Source organism: Dioscorea cayenensis, chromosome 9 (assembly GCF_009730915.1).
Source record: "Dioscorea cayenensis subsp. rotundata cultivar TDr96_F1 chromosome 9, TDr96_F1_v2_PseudoChromosome.rev07_lg8_w22 25.fasta, whole genome shotgun sequence".
NCBI classification, from domain to species: domain Eukaryota; kingdom Viridiplantae; phylum Streptophyta; class Magnoliopsida; order Dioscoreales; family Dioscoreaceae; genus Dioscorea; species Dioscorea cayenensis.
In genome coordinates this window covers 19,875,525-19,900,470 of record NC_052479.1, presented here as the reverse complement: position 1 = coordinate 19,900,470, position 24,946 = coordinate 19,875,525, and the positions used below count along the sequence as shown (strand labels likewise).

The following is a 24,946-nucleotide window of genomic DNA, read 5'->3' as shown; positions in this document are numbered from 1 at the left end:
TAAGTAGGTGAACCGAGGGGTCCTTAGTAGCATTGACAAAGAAGAACAACCAGTTAAAAGACAACTATAATATTGAAGATATAGGCCAGCTTGACAAGCTACCTTTCCTCTTGATCTGAGGTGCGAAGAGAAAGATCTCTTTTTATGACTTCCACTTCTCGATCCCGGCCCGGAAAAAGTGACCGACCAGGGCCCTCTTGATGAAAGAAAGGGTTTATGAGCCCCTAGCCCCTGTAAGCCCACACCTGTGTAGAGTAGATCGTTCAACACCTGCGGCACAAACCTTTTTTGACCAATTGGTCCGTCTCATCATAGGCGACCGAACGGCCGCCCCCCTAATTACTAAACCAACCCGCTATAATAATTCCATAAACACCTAGCGAAGATATGGCAAACAAAATAAAGTAGCCTTATATTCAGATCTGACAATACCATACAATAATCAAATGGTACAACGGCCCAAGCGACCAGACTTAACATAAATGTAGCCACAGGAGCCATTCTAAAAAGGGATAAATTAGCACTACTTGGTGAAATAGGTTCTTTTAGAATCAATTTCGAACCATCTGCTAGAGGTTGTAACAATCCGAACGATCCCACTACATCAGGACCCTTTCGACGTTGCACAAAAGCATTACTTTACGTTCAGCTAGCACTAAAAAGGCTACCCCTAGTAGAAGTGGTAGAAAAAACCAAGTATTTCTGCTGGAACAAAAATGTACGTTTAGATTTTCTATTCACTCATGATCGGGCCTGACCTGGTTGATCTGATCATGATATTTCACTTATGATCTGGTGACACGTCCGAATATGCGTGTGTGTACCGCAAGTGCACGGGTGTCAAAGTAATAAATACCCGGTGAGTCGGGTAGTCGAATCCACAGGGAACAGGACTACTAGTACTAACTTCTTCTCTGCTATCTAGCCTAATGATAATGGGATAGTGTGGTGATCTAATGTGCGAAGAGATGAATACCGGAGACGAATATGCAAGGGTAAAATGGAAGAAGAATCTCAATCAGTAAAAGTGGGGTATTCGGGCATTGCTCCCCCTAGGATTCAGGTATTAGGTACCGGATAAGCAAAATGTTTCTATGATGAGTAAGTTAAGTCGTGGAAATCCAAACATAATCGGGTCTATCTCTAGATCACCGATACTAGTCCCCTACGAGGTCCCGGTGGAGAAATCACTCAATCTCAACACCTCACACCACATATGACCGCAAAACACTCTAGGGATTCCAAATTGTGTATCCAATTCCTAAAGATTGATCCGACCCTAATTCCTGGCGAAGGATCCTAACCCCCTACAAGGTCTCGATGGAGAAATCGAGCAATCTCACGCCTCCCACCAAATATGGTTGCATAGAGCTTAGGGAATAGAGATAGAATACACCAATCGGAGGGGAAAGGGGATACTTCACTATCTCATGATTTACCCTCTCAACCCTCTTTAATCTTGAGGTTCTAACCCTAATGGAGATCTCTCTCCCACCAAGGCAACAAATCATGCAAATCCAATCAACCACAAGGATTAATTAAACAAGCAAGCAATGAGAATACAAGATTAAAACTTAATCAAACTCGGATTAAATAGAAACACTAAAGCAAATCCACAAAAAGATGAGAATCCTAGGGTTCACAAGCCCAAATACCCTTTAGGGTTTTAGCCCTCCATGGAGCAAAATACAAAACACACCATCAATGAATGAAAGTACATTAAAACCATAGAAATAAACCCCTTATATATGAACCGATGGCCTTGATGGAGAGCTTCGACGTCTTGAAGGACCCACTCCGAAGCTAGGTTCACCGGTGGCTTCCTTTATGCTATGACGGAGGAGGAATCGATCAAAGTTGGTGACAAAGCGCCTCCAAAGCCGCAAAGACCTCCTCTCCAAACCCCTAGCCGTCTCACCCCTCAAGAGTCGCACAAAAAGATGAGAAAGAATAGGGCAAAACGGCTATTTATAGGCCTTAGATCGCGTCTGTCACGTGCCCTCACGCGCCTGCGTGGATTTTTCCACGCCGCTGCGGGTCGCAGAATTTCCACGCCGCCGCGTAAGCAGTAATTTTGCTACATGCACCGCCACGAGTGAAATTTCTACAGCACTTTTTTCACAAAAACGCGATCCGAACACTCTTCTCTTAAGGCCACATGTCCGGGCACACGTCCATGTGGTAGGCTATAAAACTTTTCTTCATCGACGTATCTTTGAGAGGTCTTGCAATCTTCACAAAGAGAAGGAATATGAAGATGTGGCTGCCTTTGTGCCCTTCCAAATAGTGAATTGACCTGAATTTTCTTGGAAGTTGGCACACATCTCCACGTTTATGAACTGCTCTCGTGTCTTGGTCCTTGAATTGAACAACAACTCCCAACATTGTGTCTTTATAGCCTATCTTTGCTTCCTTTTTACTCTTCAAGGCATTCACAACCTATATGCATAAAAGAACACCAAATACACAATATGAGACATAAACCACAGTAAAAATGATGCTCAATGCATGTAAAACATAAATAAAAATATGTCTACTCAAGCACTTATCATCTGGCTTGGTCGACCCAATCATGATATTGATGGATGGGACCTTTTCTCGAAAACTCTGGATCCCGCTTTTTTTTGAAGATGGTGCATTAACGAATCCTGTTATGTTACTTCGAATGGAATCTCCACCCACCTCACTTGACTGAGCTTATGCTCAGTCAAAGAATTTCCTTCTAACTAGTGGCTAAGAGTAAGAAATCCCCATTCATTCAACAGATTTGTGGTTGAGTCATTAGGGTCGGGAATCTTTGTTCTTCTCTTTTGCATTTCCGCTGCCTGTGCTGAAAATAGGGGGCTAACCGATGACTCTCTAATCAAGCTTTGTTCCATAAAGCAAACAAACCATTCATTCCGACAACTTCGAACCATCTCAACCCCTATCACTGATCAACCGACGATCGATCAGGGGGACTGGTTGGGAAGGGGTGATTAGCGGAGAAAGGAATCGCCGAGAGATAGATTCTACTCTTTGGTCAGGACGAATGAGTGGCTGTGAAGCATGCTCCGGAGGAGGTCAAATTGAGCCTTCCCCGAGTCAGTCCAGTCAGAAAGGGCAGAGCCCTCAGTCTAGACTGCATCACGGGAGTTTGAAGACCATCCCATTTCAAAAAAAAAATACAAGTAGGTATCTAACCTTTATTCCAGAAATCCAATCCTGTTTTGTCTTTTTTGCATCAATTTTCGTGAATTTCAACTTTTTTTCATTTTTTCCGACCATTATATTTTTAAAAAGTGCATTGTTCTGATGCAAAAAAGAACGTCTCCAGTCGGGGAAGGTATGAGATATTTACCTAAACCAGTAGGTCCTTGAGCAGATCCCACGTTAGCCCCAAGACGTTGGTCTCTAACTAGAAAAGTCAATGCTTGAGCTTGAGAAGCTTCTGGCGTGGTGGGCTCGTCAAACTCAGCGGTATTATTTAACCAGATGAAACAACAAGCGATGAAACCAAAGACAGATAAAGCACCTAAACTATAAGACAAGTAAGCCTCTCCATACCATACAAATGCACGGCGACCCCATGCAAAGGGTTTGGTTAAGATATGCCAAATTCCGCCAAGTATACAAATGGAACCTAACCATACATGCCCTCCAATTAGATCTTCTAAATCGTCCACACTAACAATTCAACCTTCTCCCCAAAAAGGGGATTTTAGTAAATAACCAAATATAATGCTTGGGCTAACTCTTTTTTCCTTTCTCTCAAACTTAGTGAAGAACTCAATTCTCTCTCTCTTTCTAACAAAAAAGTGGGGTTGTTCCCCAGTTGTACACTCCCTTCATTCTACAAACCCTTGTAGATTCTCGAACTTCGTTCGTGAAGGAACCCGGACTTTTGACAGGCCAGCCCCTTTTTTTATGTGCCGCTTTACCTCGGAAGGAAAATGAGCTTTGCTCTTCGAGGCTGGCGCTCCCGCAGTCCTGAGAAGGAAAAAAAGGACTTATCTTTTGTTGCATCTGACACGAGATGAAAAAGAGAAAGCTGCGTCTATCGATGAACAGCAGATTGACGGAGCTCTTGCCATTGCTTTTTTTCCCCTTCTTTCCTATCAGCGAGTTCCGATCCTTTTGTTCAAAATTTCTTCGTTCATACCAAACCGCTTGCAGAATCAAATCCTATTTCACAAGATCCTATATCAGCTATACATCCTCCTCGCATTTATGCCAGAAATATAGCCAGTGCTATGGGCTTTGGCTTATGTAGATCAAAAATGATGAATGGGATTGTGGCACACCACTCGCCACCAATGCGGAAGGATGCCGCCAAAAAGTACTCTTGTGCACCTATGTCACTCGGCTCGCGCGCAACCTGGCCCCATTATGTTATGGAAGAATTTAGCCAATTGCTGGCTGCGAATAACAAGCGCAGCAATCAGCTGCCAGATTTCGTCCCGTCCATAGCGCTTTGGAAGTCACTATAGCATGGCTGAATGTAGAGTAGTCCGCAACAAAAGCCTTTGATTGATTAGTATATTATTTTACACTTCGGAAGATGGTCAAGGTAGCTTGCTTCCAAGCCACTGCACGAAATGCGCATGTAGTCCTTCCCTGCCGATAGCAAAAAACAGTGGCATAGCCAATCAAGCTTTCACCCTGAAGCAAGTAGTCCGATGAGCTAGAAAGCTAACAGCGATGAAGGGCAGTGAGCAAGCAAGCAGTAGCCAAGGATAGGGCTTTGAAGAGGTAAGTTCGGGGTAGCCGGGGCCCGATGAGACGAGAGCGGTCCAATCGAGGCCGGTCGAGGGATAGGAAAGCAATAGCTGAAGCTCGCCCCAATAGGGAGAAGGGAACCCTTTCCAAGACCTCATACCTCCAAAGCGTACTCAAAGAGTGTAGGAGCCAACTTTATTGGAAGAGGCAAAGTGGGAAAAGAGTGGGGAATCTCTATACGTGAGGGGTGCCTTGAAAAAGGATGAGAGGTGGGAACTCCTTCTCTATCCCTACTGGATCCGAAGCTCGCAACCTATCAATGTGTTGAAAAAAAGGACGAGACAAGGATATACCAAATGAAAGCCTTCTCGAGACACTCTTCTTGTTTTGTGTAGTTGAAGATTTAGTGACTTTGCCAAATGAACCATATCTATACAAAAATGATAATATCAAGACAACCTGCTCGCTTCTCGTGATTAGCTCCTCGTGTATGCTCCCGCTATGGGAATGAGTCCTTCATTTAGCTCTCGTCATTTGTCAGTTTCCCTCACTCAACCTCAATAAGAAGATCCTCTTATTCTTATTGAGTGAGTTATTGACTTATTTGATTCGATTGGCTTGGTCTTTTACCCGAATGAAAGAAATGGCTCTTTTTTATGTGTATGCTCCTACACCAGTTACTACAACAGACTAATTTTTAATTGATTTCCTGACTTCGGTTCTTGTTAATACTACCTATTAGTGGAGCTAGGAAATTCGGTTGTTTAACATGAGGTAATGAAATTATTGCGATGGAAGTTTCGGCTATTCCCTTGGCTTATCTTCCTCGTCCCGCGGACTCGCTTTCTCTCTCGATTGAAGTTTTGGGATCAGTTGATTATGCCTGGTGTGTGTGCCGATTAAGGTCTACAGTGCCTCTGACCGCCCCTATCTCTAAAGGGGCTTATGTGACTGGTCTTGCTGACTTAACCGCTGACTGGCTTTCATTCTCATATAGATCTCAAACAAATGCTTTTTTTATTCTGATGTATGTAAGGATGGATGATAATGGGTTTCGCCATACCCATAGCCGGAAGCCTGATCTACTCTCTCTTGTCATTGACTCAGTCAGCTTCGACTGTGTCTATTGAATGAGAATCCCCTTTCTCTAACAATGCGTGAAACTTTGTTAATTGGAAGGAATCGTCAATAAAACTTGTCTAAGAGCTGTGGACTGATGTAGCGTGTGGAATGTGAACATGTTCTTGCACTGATATAAAGACATAGATCAAGGGCAAGGGCTTGACACAGAGATTCCTAGCTTTGAACCGTGATGCTTCTATGGTCACTCCAATCGCTTGACAAAGGGCTTCCTTCTCTAAGGCCTATCTCTGGGATGCCCCCTTTCACACTTTTGGTTGACCTTGCTCTGAGCATTCACCCTATCTATCCTTGTCACCCTAGGCTACCTCAGTTTTATTTGTCTTCGTTTTCTATCCCATAATGTGATCAATCTCATTCAGATGGATATCGCTTTCCAAACAAGCTCAATCTCACTTGAGTTCTTGGTCTTCCGGGAAGGAGGGTCTTGGTCTTCCAATCTGTCAACAAGTAGAGACACAGAAGATAAAGGGATCAGAAGCAGATTAGGAGGAGTTTGTGCTTCATGTGATGACAAGATAGAATCAAGATACCTTTGCTTCCGGTTGACATGGAAGGAGAGTATGCACAATTGGGCCGGCTAAACCATGATTGAGCCATAGGGGCACACACTTCTAGGATCACTATACCACTCATCCTCCTTCAATACTAGACAAGGAGAAAGTGAATCCATACAAACAAGCAAAGTACCCTTGGTCCTATGGGGAAGGTAGGGCCAGCAGGGAAGGATGTCGATTCTCCTGCTACTGTTCTAGTTCCTCGAGAAGAAAGAAAGTACGGCTCGAAAGCGTCATCGGCCTGTGGCCGTCTTTGTTTTTGGGCTTCGATCATCTATGGTCTACCGACTACCTTCACTTACTGCTGCTGAACACCGGTATAACAAGTGAAAAAGGAATGCCTTGCTCTCATGTTCGCAGCAAATAAGATACGACATTACCTAATTTCATTGGTCTTACCCACCAATTACCTGGTGTCAGGAGTCAACACTTTAAAGATTCTTGTGACCAAAGTAGGTTCACTGAATGCTCGATAGATGATAAGGCTCGAACAGTATGACATAATATTCATACCACAAAAGGCCGTGAAAGGACACGCACTGGCAGATTTATTGGGAGCACATCTTCTATGGGAGCACTTCAAATTGTTATGCAAGAAGAATTGCCTGACGAAGCAGTCTACTGCACTGAAGTCACATCAAGACCCACATCAAAAGCCTGGGAGATGTATTTTCATTGCACCTCAAGAACAAATTGGAAAGGAAGTCCAACATTAGGGCTCGGAAAAGTCTTTATTATTCCCGAAGGCAACATGATATGATTCCGTATTCCTTCACTTACTTTGTCGGAGTCATGTTCCAACAACGTGTCAGAATACACGGTTCTGATTATTTGAATGGAACTAGCTCGTGACTCTACCTTTGGTCATAGAATATCTCGGCGTCCCCACTTTCTCATTAGACGGATGACTCTCCTATTTTTTCGCTGGTAAATAGGGGATAGGATCCACTCTACTCTAGCAGATGAGCTTCTTTACTCTCTCTTGTACAGGTTGTTCAATACTCCCCTCAATCAAGGGAATGACGCTTTCATCCACTCTTCATGAAGAAGATATAGAAAAAAGTGAAGAAATTCTTTTTTGTGGGTTTCATAGCTTTTGGTGTCGCCGGGCCGGGTGGAAATGAGAAAAAAGCTCAACTGGGTCCGTCGTTCTATTTAGAACATGGGTCATCAGTACGGATCTGACGATTACGGAGAATAGGCATATATATGGAAGAGCAGGTGTAGGCGCTAACAGTTGGAATTGGAAGAGCTGCAAAAGTGACGAAAGCAAGTGATTACGGATAAAACTCTTAAGATTGGTGTACCCGCAATAGAGATAGTTTAGTATTGATTCCTCCTTTAGTGCCAACCCGGAGATCCAAGATTTCTAACTACGGCATTGGGGCTCAGGCTCGGGATTGCCCCTTGGCTCTAGGATAAGACGAACTCTACTTCTTTTTTTTTCAATCAGGAACATTTTTTGGTGAGATTTTAGATCAAGTCGTTTATTCGCTAATCATTCTTTTGATAGCTAGATTTAATGCAATAGCGAACTATTATATTAGCAAGAAAAAGAGAGTTTATCTACGGTGGTGGGGCCCTGGATGCGTTAGCGATCGTCACATCGGGGGAACTTTCATCATTTCTAGACTGGTCGACCTTTTCATCAAAAAAATAGAAAGAAGTTGGCTTAGCATCGGTTGATTGAAGCAAAAGGCCCTTTCTTCGATTCCTATTTGTCCATACCTGATGTAAGAAAGAAGGAAAAAGGGAATCACCGCCATAAGATCCGATTATACAATTCGATCCAGTCGCTCCTGGTGACCTCTGTGAGTTCTTTTTATAGTAGCTCGGTAGCTTGACCAAGAGGGTGAAATTCCTCTTTCCTTCTCTCATGCCTTCTTCCTTCGTTCCGAGGTGGTGACTCACTGGCTAGTGTTCTCGCTTTATTTATTAGTAAGAGGAAGGGATAAGTATGAGAAGCAACCCGCACAGTCGGTTAAAGAAAGACTGCAGGATACCTGATAAGTTCTTGTGCGATATGAATGCGAAGCATTCATTCCTTATGTTGAGCATTACTTTTCTCAGGTTTTTACATTAATATGTGTGTTTTTATGTTACTTTTATGCAGGTAGGGTTGTGATGCCGAGTATGAAGGAGATAGGCCAATGTGGATCATAATGCACCTATTTTGGAAGAGATCTTGCTAAGGTTCAAACGCGAAAACATAGGTCAGGTGTGAGATGCTAGAGTGTGTGCCAACCTCCTCGTATTCGAGTGAGCACATTCATTTGGAGGGGCACAAAGGCAGTCACACTCGAACATTCTGATTTATGCATATAAGAACAAGAGATCCACCAACGTGCACATCATTGAAGAGGTAAGTAATTCACGATGTAAACGTGTACCCGTTTGCGTTACCCCAATGAAAGTATGGAATTCGGGAGTATTTCCGGCATAGTACTGTAGCAGGTTATTGTAGCAAACACTGTAGCAAGTACTATACCAACCCGGCCGAGAAATCAGTGAAATAGAGAATCCACACGGGCGTGTGGAAATTATCCACGCCCGTGTGGAAATTCCACAGGGGCGTGTGACATCATACACGCCCTTGAAGTCGCCCGATTCCAGCCCTATTTAAAGCCGATTTCAGCCATGATTTTGGAATTCTTTTCTCCATCTTTTCCCCAACTTGTGAGAGGACTTCGACTAGGGTTTCGAGGGGTATTGGCCAAGGTTTTGGAGAAGTTCTACGGCTCCGACATCGTGATTCCATTAGGAAGAAGGTTAGTAGGGGAGCTTCGATCGAGGCGTATCCTATACCGGACAAAGGAATCATTGGATGACGAGTAGAGGACTCTCCACAAGACAATCGACAAGACCATCTAGGGGGTTTCTTTATGGATTCATTGCTTTTACATTCGATTTCTTTGATTGTATTAAGCTCCATGGAGAGCTAAACCCCTAGTGGGTACTTGGATGATTGTGAACCCTAGGATGTATTCGTTTCATTGAACTTCTTTATTATGCTTTCAATAAATTGATGTTTATTGTGAGTTCCAACCTTGAATGCTTGATTGTATGAACATTTCCCCTAGAGTGACACTAGGGTTGAGAGTTCTTGTTGGTAACCTTGTGAGTTAGTGACACACCACGAGCGTTAGACAAAGCTAGGTTGGAGAGGGTTGAGAGGGTGAGTCGAGAGGTACAGGAGCATCCCCTTTCCCTCCGACGTGATAAATTTTACCTCCATTCCTTGAGTTCTTTACGGCCATAATAGAGTGAATGGTCTAAGGGATGAACTTCCACTGGGGCTTAGTTGCGCGTGCAACGGAGTGAAGCATTGAGGTGATCTTAGTATCTATGGCTTAATTATGGCTAGGGACTTTCCGCCTGGACCAAAGGGTTAGGTCTATATTTAGGAAGAGATTTATCACTTGGAATCCCTAGAGTTCATTGCAACTCTATGCGAGTGCGAGGTGTTGAGATTGTTCGATTTCTCCTCCGGGACATGTATAGAGTTAGGCATAGTTGACCTTAGATTTGGGACTGTGTATGTAAGGATTTCCATGACTTACCATTGCATTGATTAGGAAGCATAATAGAGAGTTCTTGCACTTGAAGCGATTATCCTAGGTGAAGCATTATTCGAGTACCCCATCTTTATCGATTGCCTTACCCTCTTCTTACTTTTGCTCTTTCACTTGTTGATTTTATAGTTAAGAATTGAATCAATTTCACACCTATCACAATTGATCTTCCACATAGCTAAGAATCAAATTAAGTATTTTCACTCCCTACTCCCTGTGGATTGGACCCCGCTCACCCGGGATTATTACTTCGACAAGCCCGTGTACTTGCGGGATATAAGCAAGGAGATCTTGTCAATCCCCAATAGGACTCCAAGGAGCCACTGAGAGGTAGGGGCAACTTTAGGTAAAATGAGAAAAGTAATCCTCTTCGCTTCCTTGTGAAAAGATTTGAGAGCTTTACGCGACTACGAGAAAGACTCCCAAGGTAGAGTAAGGTAGGGCCAGAAGCTCGCTTATACAAATATGACTTTCTCGCTGGACTTAGAGGTCGAAGTACTTCTGACTTAAGCTGCTCCGTGAAGAAAGGGAAGGAGGCAGTTGGATATGGTCTTTTTTTGGTCTTGGTTTATGGACAGGGTCTTTTAAGCATGCTATCCTTCTAGTAGTGGCTCGTACGTACTCACTGCTAGTCTCCCCCTTAACTTAAAAAGGGATGCTTTCGAGGGCCGAGATGAAGGAAAAGCAGGTCGTTACCTTTTTACCGCTGTTTGGAAAAATCTTCCTCTTTCGAGCACCTTGGAGATACCATTTAGGTGAATGGACAAAAAGACGTTATTTCGTCAACATGGATGTCACGGTACCTACGAGTCGAGCATTGTCAAAAAGAAAGGCCTGAGCCTTGCCTTCTGGCTTGACTAAGATGATTAAAAAGGAAGAAGCAAATGAAAGCTGGAATATGAGATTCCTCAGAGGCTCTCTCCAATAGTGTAAAGGAAAGGGCCTTGATAACCTAAAGCCCCAGTGAAAGAGGTTGAAATTCGAGTCTGATTTAGTAGCCGTCGTGCTTAAGCCCATAAGGGGCAAAGATGAACGCCTCATAGAGAAGATTCCCTATTTTTGGCCAAAGGAATGGGCTTACGGACAGATTGACTTGGTTTGCAGTGAAAAGAGCCTCACGTCATCACATCATTGGGGTCTATTTGTATATGATCTTGGATCTATATTTCCAGATGTTTTGTCAGATCGCTCTACGGAAGGAAAATCTGGATCAGACAAAAAAGAGAAGTATTACCGGTCCTGTCTCAAGGGAGGAAATTGGGTTTATTTAATAATAATATATATACAAGAGAGTGGTTAGGACAGAGAATCAATCTTTAGTAGTACGCCCGGTTCACCAGGTTCTGCCACTACAGGGCTCAATCATAGTCCAAATCTGAGTTTGATCCTGCTTCAGAAGGAACGCTAGCTATATGCTTAACACATGTAAGTCGAACGTGATTTTCGGGGAGCTGGGCAGAAGGAAAAGAGGCTCAACGCTAAAGTAGTCTCGCCCTGGTTCAAAACGTAAGGGCACGCACGTAAGCGAAGATTTTCAGCCTCAGTTTGCTGGATCAGAATAGTTGAGAACAAAGTGGCGAACGGGTGCGTAATGTGTGGGAATCTGCCGAACAGTTCTGGACAAATCCTGAATCAAGCTCCAAAGCGCTGTTTGATGAGCCTGCGTAGTATTAGGTAGTTGGTCAGGTAAAGGCTGACCAAGCCAATGATGCTTAGCTGGTCTTTTTCGATGATCAGCCACATTGGGACTAAGACACGGTCAGAACTTCCACAGGGGACAGTAGTGGGGAATCTTGGACAATGGGCGAAAGCCCAATCCAGTAATATCGCGTGAGTGAAGAAGGGAAATTCCGCTTGTAAAGCTCTTTTGTCGAGTGCGCGATCATGACAGGACTCCAGAAAGAAGCCCCGGCTAACTCCGTACCAGCAGCAGCAGTAAGACGGGGAGGGAGGCAAGTGTTCTTCGGACTGACTGGGCGTAAAGGGGCACGTAGGCGGTGAATCAGGTTGAAAGTGAAAGTCACAAAAAACTGGTGGAATGCTCTCAAAACCAATTCATTTAAGTAAGACAGAGGAGAGTGGAATTTCGTGTGTAGGGGTAAAATCCGTAGATCTACGAAGGAATGGCAAAAGAAAAGGCAGCTCTCTAGGTCCCTACCGACGCTGGGGTGCAAAAGCATGTCGAGCGAACAGGATTAGATACCCTGGTAGTCGATGATGTAAATGATGAGTGTTCGCCCTTGGTCTACGTGGATCAAGGTCCCAGCTAACACGTGAAACACCACGCCTGGGGAGTACCGTCGCAAGATCGAAACTCAAAGGAATTGACGGGGGCCTGCACAAGCGGTGGAGCATGTGGTTTAGTTCGATACAACGCGCAAAACCTTACCAGCCCTTGACATATGAACAACAAAACCTGTCCTTAACAGGATGGTACTGACTTTCATACAGGTGCTGCATGGCTGTTGTTAGCTCGTATCGTGAGATGTTTGGTCAAGTCCTATAATGAGTGAAACCCTTGTTTTGTGTTGCTGAGATACGCGCCAAAGGAGAAATGGCAACCGGAGTGAGCCGAGTGATGTACCAGCGCTACTAGTTGAGTGCCCGAGACGTAGGCGTGCTTTTCGACGAAGAAGTTCACGGGAGCCGGCGCCTTTCGAAGCACTTTCACGTGTGAACCAAAGTCATCTGGAAAGATTGCCTCAGTTCGGATTGTTCTCTGCAACTCGGGAACATGAAGTTGGAATCGCTAGTAATCACGGATCAGCATGTCGCTGGTGAGTATGTACCCGGGCCCTGTACACACCGTCCAGTCACACCCTCGGCAATTGGTTTTTGCCCGAAGGATCGACTAATGATCATCCATGACTTACATGTACCACTAGTGCCACAAAGGCTTTTTGGTGGTCTTATTGGCTCATACCACGGTGGTGTCTTCGACTGGGTGAAGTCGTAACAAGGTAGCCATAGGGGAACCTGTGGTTTGATTGAATCCTTCGCGACCCTCGCCTACTTGACTAAACTAAGGACCTGCAAGCAACAGATGCTTATGTTGAAAGTCGACTTTTCCATTTTCCTTGTTCATCAATCTCCAATCAAGGCAAAGTGGGTACTACGGTGAGACGTGAAAACACCCGATCCCATTCTGACCTCGATATGTGGAATCATCTTGCGCCATATGTACTGAAAGAGAGAGGTAGGGAATCCACAGAAAGAGATATGGGGCCATCTAATCCAAACCATAGGTATGCCAATACAGAATCCAATCTCTCACTCCCAGATGAAGAGGAAGGAGTTATCTTGAGAAGTTGTTTAGTGGATCATCCCATTCATTTGATAGGCGGCCATGGGCCGGCATGTGGGATCGAGAAGATAGGGCGTGTGGGTCAGAGGTGGGAGATGAAGATGGCGATAAACTTTCCAATCTAAGATGATTCGTGCGGTTCCTGACTCCCATCTAAGATACGGCATTTTTTTTCATATTCTCTTTCTGAGGATTCACGTCCACGACAATCAAGCGAGAAGGCTAGGGGATGGGTTTTCCGTCCAAGCAAAATAGGATTACCGCATTCCCTGACTCGACGAACCACCTGGTTGCCTCATAAAATCCCCCTTTCTGGCGAATCGGGTAAGGCTAGAAGGGATGGTAGGTCAGCGGCTTCATTCAGTAGCGGATAGAAAGGCGGGCTAGCTGGCATCATCGAATCATGGGCTCTCCGTCCCTCCCCTTTCATGAAAGCGGTTTCTTCCATCAAAGATCCAACATAGGCTAAGTCTACGGGAGATGTTTCAACAACATGTGCACTTCTTGCAACAAATACATTCTTATTCACAGGATCATTATCTCCTCGGCCTGTGAAAATGCATTTGGCAGAAGTCGCATCTAATTCTTGCCTCTTCACACATGCATATGCTTGACTTGCAAATATCTCGAAGTGACCGCTAGCCCCCCTTGGTCATAAGGAGTATGCGCTTCAGTAGGAACTCTATTCGAAACATAAGTGCTAGTATTCATAGCTCCAGCCCACTAAGACTTAGGATAGTTTAGAGCGAGCACCATGGAATGGACTAGTGAGATCACTATGAATCAACTAATTCTAGACCGGTTAATGCTAGAACTATAAATAAAGGGCAAAGATCTCCTATGAAATAAAAAAGATTATTCATAAATAGCATAGTCCAAGCAGACCCACTTAAAATCTTTACTGAACTATGACCGCCCATCATATTAGCAAATAAACGTATTCCCATTGCACAGGAGATTGTGCATACCTGTAAATCAGAGAGTAGGGAGTCATTCATCCTCAAGCTAGATTTTCTGAAGGCATATGATAACATCATGTGGGAGACTATCTTTCAAATCCTACAGGCGAGGGGGTTCGGCCATAGGTGGATTCAATGGATCAGGATGGTGGTGGCCTCTGGTAGTTCGAGAGTACTAGTGAATGGGATCCCAACTCGTAGATTCTCAAGAGGCAAAAGGTTGATGCCTTTGGCGACATTCTTCTTAATTCTGGTAGCTAACTCATTGACTCAATTTCTACATAGAGCCAGGCAGGCAGGGCGGTTCCGCATCAAACATAATCAGAGTACCGAGATCCTCATTTTCGACAATTGTGTGAAGGACCCAGTTTGAAAACTATAAGATAGTGATAGAAATAGGTCAACGGTAAAGATATGCTCTCGGCAATTTTTTTTCGTTATCGTTTTCCTTCTGCCAGTATTGGAAATAAATTCTTTGAAAGAAAGTGTATTGCCAGCCAGTTACAGGTAGAGTCTTTATGCCGGAGAGTGATGCAGCCAAAATGGTGAATGGTAATTCTATCAGCCCCATGAGCTTCAAAGCCTTGTCCCTAGTTGGGAGAAGATCTTCCTCTTTCACCTGGTATTCTCTGAAAATCTGCTTTACAATGAGTTGAGAGTCCCTGAAAAGAGGGATAAGAAGTATAATAGGCCAAAGCAAGTCTAGTAGCAGTTCCACTGGCTAGGTCAGGGATAAGTAAGTGGAAGGCTAGCTCGATTGAGACTATAGGCATCCCACTTTTACTTTGATAATCTGTATGTGCCTCTTTAGCCCTTTTCATGTGAAGAAGGATTTGACAACAAGACCAATTGTTTAGCCTAGATTCGCTTACTCCTTTTGGTTGGCAGAATGAGAGAAGATAAGCGCTTTTATTGTTGGCGCATAGCCGAAGATGGTGAATATGTGCTGGAAAAGTACCTTCCTTATATATATGGTGCAGTCATAGTCTTCGTAAGCTAATAGAAAAAAAGCAAGCGGAGCTGAAGCGATCTTGGTATAGTGCAGATCTTACACTATACATTGCAAACTACTTATATTAGAACCTGAACGGTATAGCCAAAACTTGTTAACAGAAGTGGTGACGTTCTGCGTGTAGAACTCTAGCCCTATTATTACCCTTTTTTTTCATTCACTCAACCCAACGATCTTCGATCTTTCTTCGATATATGAGCCTTGCCCTTCCCGAGCTTGTTGTCCCGGATAGATAGAGACAGAGTGCTCCCGCCCGCTCGAAGAGGTATCGATCGCTCTTTTCTTGTTTCGAGCTCTTCTTTTCGACCTTTGCTTCGTCCCGTGCACTGGCTATCTAGGGAGTCCCCATTGGGCAAGAGGAGTAGTCACTAAGGTTTCAGCTCTCCCTCATGGTAAGATAAACACGCCTCCGTTAGTTTATAGAACTTGTCCGAATCAATCAAAAAGCGGATGCCTTGATTGATCAATTGCTACGAGCATGAGCGAGAGTGCATGAGGAAGGTTCAAGTCAACTTCCTTCCCACCAGTGAGCAGAAGGGGTCGGAGCAAATCTGATTGCCCCGCGGGTTGCTTTCATCGGGAAAGAAAAAAATGTCCGGAACTCTTTTCACTAAGATCCATCACTTCGACGGATCCAAAAAGGAAACCGAGTGGGTGAGTTGAAAGGTTTTTCAACACTTTCAACTTCTTCATCGATCGTTCCGCTCGACAACCTTATTCCTTATAAAAGTAAGGTGGAAAAAATTCAAGTAAGGTGGAATATGAACTAAAAAAACATCATCGATAAAAAGGGACTAATGAAGCTTTTTTTAAACTGAATGAACCATAGATGATATCCTCTAGATGCCGAACCTTATGTCCCAGTGAATACTTTGGCATGACTAACATTTCTAATCTAAGCCCAAAAAGCCCCAAAGACTACTCATGGAGAAGATAACCACTTTCTCAAAGGCGGGGAAGGACTGATGATTCGATTCCAAAGCAAAGAAAGGGAAGAGGGGCATTTGAAGTAGCCGAATCTTAAGCTCAAGCTGAAACAGGTTCCTAGGGAAGAAGTAACGGACTGAGCGATGAAGCGATGGGATTGAGCACTTCCTCTAGTGCAGCTTTTAGGAGTTTTTGTTCTTTCGGATTAAGAGCGACTTAGCTACTTGTCTAAAAAGCCGAGTCGAAGGCCAATGACACTAGCTAACCAACCGAGAGGCTGCCCCTAGATGAATTACTTGCTTCGGGAAAGGAGGAAAAAGCATCCTACCAATTCTCTTAAAGTAAGAAAGATGTCTTTAGTCTCCCTCTAGTCCAGGTAAGTAGTTCATTGGTAAGGCACCTATCGATAATGATCCGAATGCTTTCTTCCAAAATCCTTCTTTCTATTGAGAGAGAAATTTTGAGTGCTATAATTCATCTTTTGGTACACCCATTTATGATTTCCCTATGATTTTCATCGTAAGAGTTCTATTTTTTTATGGTAAGTGGTCTATCTGTCCACAACAATAGCTATCCTTTCTGGTCATCTACATTTGCCAATAACAAAGCGATAGGGCGTACTGCTTTGCCAACACCATCCGAAAGGTCCTTGGCTAGGCAACGTCTTTGGCTAGGCTTGGTCGAGCAAGCGACATTGGTCGTCTATTCAACCAAAGGTCGGTAATGGCAAGAAAGGCATATCGGATACACTTGGTAATGAGAGGGACTTCCAAGCATGCCATTCATTAGATAAGGTATGTCTTGTCTTTTTTGAAATTTCTATTAGTTGTACTGTATCAAGGAAGGAGAAGCCGCTTTGTAGATGTAGTACTTTAGTAAATGAAGGAGATTTCCCACTAATGAAGGTTCCTCCGGGATCAATGGTATGAGTAAGCTCTTTTTATTTGGTTATCTCCCACGGTGGAAGGGAAATCTCGGGGCTCCTTCTTTTTCCAATGTCCGCTACTATATCTATATAAATAATAAGTGAAGTATCTCAGTAAAGGATGAGCTCAAGAAAAAGAGAAAAAAAGAAAGTAGCGCAAAACAATCGGGGGTTGATCTCTCTCTCCCTCTACGGGTTAAGGTGATTCCGCCATCCAACAAACCTTGCGAACCACACCTTTCAATCATAACATAAGGAAGGTGAGAAAAGACTTTCCTGGGTCTATTATATCGCTGATTTGGGTGTGGAAATTTTTTCTTAGATGACTCGAGACAAGACCTACATTCGAAATGAAATCTATCTATCTAAATAGAATCGGGAAAGACTCAATTCTTAAAAGTGATCTCGAAATAGCCTTCTGCGGGACTTGAGCAAACCGCAACTAGAAGAGAGGCGGGCGCATGACTAACGGGAGGAAGGCCCCGAGTCCACGACTTGCTAGGCAGGTCTTGGTCTATCCAGTCAACCTATTATACATCAATTTCCTTCCGAGGCATTGATACCAAGTTGAAAGACAAAGACTTTGGTTTCCGCGAAGGGAATGTCAATTGGCTACCGATTAAGGTAATGTGCGGAGCAGATGAAGACCTTGAAGAAGACTTACCCAATTACGAACCTTGTGCCTTCAAACTTTTTTTAAATCTTCTAGATTAGGAGATGTGAATAAAAGAATCCATAGTCCCAGCAGGCCCCCGTCTATTTGGATACCTTTTCGGATAAGACAAGACTCTATAATCTTCCCTAGTAGAAAAAACCTCAAAAAATTCATATAATTGAATAGCCTGAGCCTAGACTAGCAAAGAAGGATACCAGACCTAGTACTAGAATATGATAAACAAACTTGCCTTTGACTGGGCATCACATTCCTCAATGGCCAACTAGGACTACGGAAGTGATTGAAGCATGCCCAGGCTAACACAATGGATCAATGCAGGGGAGACTAGCCGATAAGGCTAAGCTAACTATCGCCCACTGTACTCAGCGAGTCGAGTCTTCTTATTGAGATGAGCATGAGTGGCCAATGAGATCATGCGCCCTAAGCCTGGGCCTACTATTGTGTGTTCAGATCCTTTCAGTGAGAGCTTGCAAGATCTTAGTCCATAGCCCCATCAATCAGTTAGAGATAAAAAAATCCAAAGAAAGAAATAGTAGGGCAAAGAAGGCTAGAGTAGGCTGAGCAAGGTTGTTCCAAAGTTCATATCACCAAGGGGCCCTTATAATAAGAAAATAAAGGGTCTCAAAAAACATACATTACTCTTGCCTCAGAATTCATCAACTCATTGGACTCTAAGTCCTTCGGTGGAAACTTGGGAATCAAAGTGGATATCCTTTGACTCCTTGAAATGGGAATTTTTATTCAAGGTCTTGTCTCGAATAGACTTTAGCCATTTTTGGCTAAATTGGATCTCAGATCTTCAAAAATCTTGGTGCTTGTTAATGGTGGCCTGGTTGGGCATTTCAGCTATTGTAGGGACTGCGCCAAGATGATCCATTATCACCCATCTGCTATTCTATATTCTTTGAGGATACACCGTCCCACGCTCAATTATCTTGCTAGAAAATGAAGGAAAGATCAAACCGATGGCAAGTCCAAGGGGCGCAAGGCCCTCACGCATCTTTTGTTTCAGATGACATCTTCGTCTTTGTGGATGGATGGGTAACAAACTTGCACAATCTTATAATGAAATATCAAGAGGAAACGAGTCGAGAAAAAAGCTGGGAAAAAAAATGTTGAATGTGGAAAGATGCCGAGGTAAAGGAGATCCTCAATCAGAAAATGACAAGGTCCCTTTGCGTATATCCCGCAAGTAAACGGGTTTGTCGAAGTAATAATCTCGGGTGAGCGGGTATCGAATCCACAGGAAGTAGGGAATAAAAATACTTAATTCGATTTTTAGCTATGTGAAAGATCAATGATGATGAGTGTGGCAATGATTCAATTCTCAACAATAAAAGCAACAAATAAGAGAGCAAAAGTAAAGAAAGAGATAAGGCAATCGATAACTACATCACTGCATGAGTCGATACGCACACCGCCTAGTATCCATCATTTACGGCTAGGACTACTAGGGTATCTAATCCCAATTGCTCCCCTAGCTTTCGTATCTCAGTGTTAGTGTCGGCCCAGCAGAGTGCTTTTGCTATTGGTGTTCTTTCCAATCTCTACACATTTCACCTCTCCACCGGAAATTCCCTCTGCCCCTACCATACTCCAGCTTGGTAGTTTCCACTGCCTGTCTAGGGTGGAGCCCTGGGATTTGATGGCAGACTTGAAAAGGCACCTATAGACGCTTTACGCCCAATCATTCCGGATAACGCTAGCATCCTCTGTCTTACCACGGCTACTGGCACAGAGTTAGCCGATGCTAAATACGGGAGGAGAAATATACACTATTCACGATAATTTTATAACAACTATTTTGAATAGCAATACAATATTTAAGATGTATAGCGAGGCATTTTGTGAGATGGGCCACTCGCTTTCTATCATTAGTGAGTTCATCTATCTTAATCTCATTAAACCATACAACGTTAGTAGTTCCAATTTAGAAGATTATCAAACGAAGAGATATGCCAATGATAATATAATCTACCCAAAAAAACGCAAATCTAAGTTAATGGCTAGTGTACCTAAGAATCTAAGCAAGAATATGAAGGCAACTTGGGAAAAAAAGATCACTGCTATAGCGCATAATTATGACTTATATATTGATATAGTATCCAAAACCAACGTCGTAGATGGTGGGGAGTGGGGGTTTGGCGAAATCATGAGTATAAGTGGCATGCTTTTAGGAAAGGTGTTTTAGGGGGAAACCCCTCATACTATGTACACTATTGAAGATGATGATAATGAATTATTTAACGAGCAACACAACAACGGGGAGCGTTATTGAGGGAACATGTATTGAATTGCTTTTTATCAAAAGATTGAAGGAACCGAACCGAAAGAGCCGTATCTCGGTTTTAATAATTGCTACATATAACTTCACCAAACCTTAACCTTTTTATTGGGGAGGACGAGGCTCCTCAGTCTTGCTACCATGGATCTCTTAAACCAGTTTGATTATTCATCCTTATCTGGTTATGGAAAGTTCACGATTTCCATAACCATTATGCGCGATCTTCGGGAGGAATTCACATTTACGATGGGCCCGGCTATACCCTTAAGTAATCTTAATAATGAACTTATTCCAATGAGTAAGGTCTATGGTCATATAAAAAAAATATAAAGAAATACGCTGAAATATACGATGGGGATGTTGTTGTTTGAATCTCGATCCGAGCATATATGGATTGTAAAAAGATGGATAGGTCGGCCTTATCACGAAGATAAAGAGATTTAGATTTCTTTTCTTCAATCGCAAGAAGAATTACCTATATAGGAGCAAGACACAAGGAAGATAAAAAATGTGTTGCGCAGCAGCCCCCCAAGGCATATCACAGCACTCAAAGAATTTAACACAAAACTTAGAGCATTCATGGTAGGTGATATTGAGACACTATTGATTGATGGGGTTCATAAGCCTTATGCTGCCGGTCTCTTGATGGTTCGTCCTAATGAGAAGATTGAGGATCTTATGGTTGAAAGCTACTTTAGTGAGGATTGCTCTTTAATCTTGGATTCTTTTGAAGAAAGAAGTACTAAGGTTCTTTATGACTTAGTATTAAGGCTGGCCATGATAGCTAGAAAAGAAAAGAAAACTTTAACTATTTAATTTCACAACTTCTGTAGATTCGATGGTATCATTTTGCTAAGGCACCTGGCATGTAATCAGCAAAACTACAAAGTGAAGCCATTGAGGAGGAACAATAATCTTTATGAAGTAACCGTCTATTCAGTTAAGAAGTTGTTATTCCGGTTCCGAGATTCCTTGAATCTTCTCCCTGGAAAACAGAGCTCCCTAGCTGTGAATCTCTGTCCTAAGCTAGGTGAGAAAGGCTGTATAGATCATAAATCAGTGAGTTTGACAAATCTGCTTAGTCAGAAAGACCGTTTGTTAAGCTATATGAAGCAGGATATCATTCTACTTGTTGGTGTAATGTGAAAATGTCAAGGTATATATTGGGAGCATTACAGTATTGACATAGTAAGCAAGTTAACACTTTCATCCCTTTCTCTAAGCATCTATCGTATGAAATATTACGATGAATACAATTTGCCAATCCATATCCCCAACCAAAATGAAGACAACTTTATAAGGCTTGGCTACTACGGTGGTAATACGGACGCATTCAAGCCCATAGGTTCAAACCTATTCTATTACAACGTGAACCCTCTGTATCCCTTCTTAATGAAAGAATATCCAATGCCCGATGGTGTTCCAGTCTGGCATGGTAATCTTAATGGGAAGGACTTAGATAGCATCTTCGGCGTTATCGAAGTTTGAAGGCGCAAGGATCGTTATCGGGTAAAAGGGCAGTCCCTACAAAGCCATTGAATAGCCTGAGCCTAGACTAGCGAAGAAGGATACCAGACCTAGTACTAGAATATGATAAACAAAGCTGGCCTTTTGATTGGGCATCACGTTCCTCAATGGCCAACTAGGAGCACGGAAGTGATTGAAGCATGCCCAGGCTAACATAATGGATCTATGCAGGGGAGACTAGCCGAGAAGGCTATGTTAGAATTTGTAACTGTTTGTGCGTTTGTAATCATGGTGACTGGTTCTTTATGATCACAGTGACCATGTCAGGTTTTGTTAGTGGATGGAGTGCATGGCGTGGAGTTTGTTTCACGCATGCCGATTCTTCAGGATCCTTGATAACTGCAATTCATACTATAAATAGAGAGATCTATCCCAATTGAAGGGATGGTCCTTTTGTCCATTCCATTTCTCTACTTATTTATCATGGTATCAGAGCCACGATCCAATCCACGTTTTTCTTCCGCCATGACCGGCACTGAGAATGTCTCCGCTACCGGCAACTCAGGATCCCTCATCGTAGGTACGACCTTCATCCAAGCTGGCATCATTCCTACGCCAGCCTTCAGCCACATCATCAATGTGAAGTTGTCAAGGGAGAACTATCTGCTGTGGAGTGCACAGCTTCTACCCTATCTCCGGAGTCAAGGGCTTGCAGGCTACATCGAAGGCACCATCGCAAAGCCCGACCAGAGCAGCCAGGAGTACATGCATTGTTTCCAGCAGGACCAGCTGGTGCTCAGCACCATTCTCTCCTCTATTACCGAGGAATTTCTTATGCACGCCGTCGGCTGCAGCACAGCGTGGTTGCTGTGGCTCGCCATCGAGAAGTAGTACGCATAGAGCTCCAAGGCACGGATCATGCAGATCCGGATGTAGTTAGCAACACTATAGAAGAAAGATCTCAGCGTCACCGAGTACTACCGCAAGATCAAGAATCTCGCCGACACCCTTGCAGCCATCGGCAATCCGGTGATAATAAAGAGTTGATCTCATACCTGCTGCGAGGTCTTGGATCTGAGTATGATGCATTGGTGACCAGCATCACCACACGCACCGACAATGTCTCCGTCAGCGACGTCTACCCGCATATGCTCAGCTTTGAGCTGAGACTCGAGCACAACAACTCTAACGATCAAGTTTTCTCTGTTAATCAAGTAAGCAGGAACCAGGGTCGTGGTGGCGGCAGAAATGACCATGGTCGTGGCCGTGGCAACGGAGGCTGTGGCAGATCCCACGGCGGCCGTAACAATTCCAGGACACGTCAAGACGGATCTGGTTGTCACCAACTCTTACGCCACTGATTGAAACTGGTATGCAGACACGGGCCCCACTGATCACATCACTTATGATCTAGGCGCTGACCACCAGGAGGCGCTTCTAGCGGTAATGACAATATACAAGCCGCCAACCAATGGTGCAGGTTTGTCTATTGCCCATGTAGGAAATTTATCTATTTCTGCTACTAGTACATCTCTAGCCCTAAACAATGTCCTACATGTACCTAAAATCAACCGACACCTTTTATCTGTTCACAAGATTACTAGTGATAACAATGCATTCATGGAATTTCATCCTCATTTCTGTCTTGTTAAGGACCAAGCAACGAAGGCCACTCTGCTCAGAGACAGATGTGAGAATGGGCTCTACTTCTTGCCAACTAATCGTCTCAGCCACGCCTTCCTCACTGCCAAGGTCACTCGGGAGTTGTGGCACCGTCGCCTGTGACACCGGTCTCTGTCAATCGTCCATCGAATCTTAGAGAAAAATAATCTTAATGTAGCTCCAAGTAAAGAGCATTCTATTTGTGACACATGTCAACTGGCTAAAGCTCATCATTTGTCCTTTTCACCTTCTTTACACTTAACTTCCAGTCCTTTAGAATTAGTTCATACAGATGTTTGGGGTCCAGTCCGCATCTCTGTCAATGGCTTCAAATACTATGTTAGTTTTATTGATGATTACAGCAGATTTATATGGATTTATTTCCTTAAACAAAAGTCTGATGTTGAGTCTATCTTTCTTCAGTTTCAGCATCATGTTGACCGCTTACTATGTACAAAAATTCAGTCTATGCAATCAGACTAGGGTGGTGAATACCACAGGTTGCACAAATATTTCAAATCAGTTGTAGTCAAATATCTTCTCTCGTGCCCACACACACACCAACAGAATGGCCTAGTAGAAAGAAAGCTCAGACACATTGTAGAGACAGGGATTTCTCTCCTAGCCCATCCACAAACACCGTCCGAATCGGGATGAAGCCTTTCATTACGCTGCTTCTTGATCAATAGAATGCCTCGACCGTGTCATCAACTATGATACTCCTCTCCATCGTCTAGTTGGGAAAAGGACCGATTACACATCCCTAAAGGTTTTTTTGGTTGCGCTTGCGGCCTAATCTTAGGGCTTATAACTCAAGAAAACTTGATTTCAGGTCAAGACAATGTGTCTTTTTAGGTTACAGTCGAAATCATAAGGGGTATAAATGTTTTTATCGGCAAACTGGTAGGATTTACATTTCCCGAGATGTAGTGTTTGATGAGGACAATTTTCCCTTTGCTATCTCACCTATAGAGACTACTCAAGTCCCATTGTCACACTGTCATCCTATTGTCCTGCCATCCTACACACTACTATCACACTACACAGAAGAATACTTGACTGAAACTAACAGCGAAACTCCTCCAACATCTCCTTCACCTAATGTCCAGTACAACTACTAGTAGTCTAGATGTAGGTGGATCTACTACTGACAATAGGCATACTAAAACTGCTGACACTTCACTTGGTGGTAGTAGTTTTACTTCTGCAGGAAATGAAGTTGATCAGGCTGCTGTTGCTACAGAACAAGCTGCTGCTGATACTGAACGACTGGCATTTAGTCAATCATGTCATCCTATGCGTACAAGGCTCAAAGACAACATTGTGAAGCCCAAAAGAGTACAAAGATGGGACTATCAGATATACTACTATAGTGATCACAAATCAATTGGCGTCAACACAGGCAGAACCTTCCTCTTATTTAGAAGCATTGAAGCACAGTGAATGAAAGAAAGCCATGGACATTAAATATACTTCATTGATCAAGAAACAGACCTGGACTGTTATGCCTCCCAGCAAGGGTACCAATATCATTGACTCTTATGCTAGTATCGGTATATTTTATATTAATGCCTATGAATCCAGGAAAGAGTTTTAAGGGAAGTCTCGCTTATACTATACTTATACTTATTAACCAAGGACTACTGATACGAAGGTTTTTAAGGCTTTTGAACTATCTTTTTGATAACTATACATCTATAAACATCTCTAATAGGCTTGCCTTGAAATTGCCTGAAGGATAACTTACTTGCTTATTCGCATTG

At 43.3% G+C, this 24,946-nt stretch overlaps 1 protein-coding gene, 1 non-coding gene and 1 pseudogene across 2 annotated transcripts; 1 reads left to right on the top strand and 2 right to left on the bottom strand.

Moving 5' to 3' along the window:
• Window positions 1-335: 335 nt before the first annotated feature.
• On the bottom strand, window positions 336-715 carry LOC120268229 (NADH-ubiquinone oxidoreductase chain 1-like; the record flags this gene model as incomplete). The annotated part of the gene is given in 4 exon segments (XM_039275668.1): window positions 336-398; window positions 400-632; window positions 635-691; window positions 694-715. Coding segments are annotated over 4 exon segments (375 nt in total), but the record flags the coding sequence as incomplete, so codon positions are not given.
• Window positions 716-3,989: 3,274 nt separating this feature from the next.
• On the bottom strand, window positions 3,990-4,207 carry LOC120268567 (annotated as a pseudogene).
• Window positions 4,208-22,546: 18,339 nt separating this feature from the next.
• Window positions 22,547-22,685, top strand: LOC120269871. Its single transcript, XR_005539500.1, has one exon. It is a non-coding gene; the product is annotated as a small nucleolar RNA Z247 (small nucleolar RNA).
• Window positions 22,686-24,946: the final 2,261 nt, after the last annotated feature.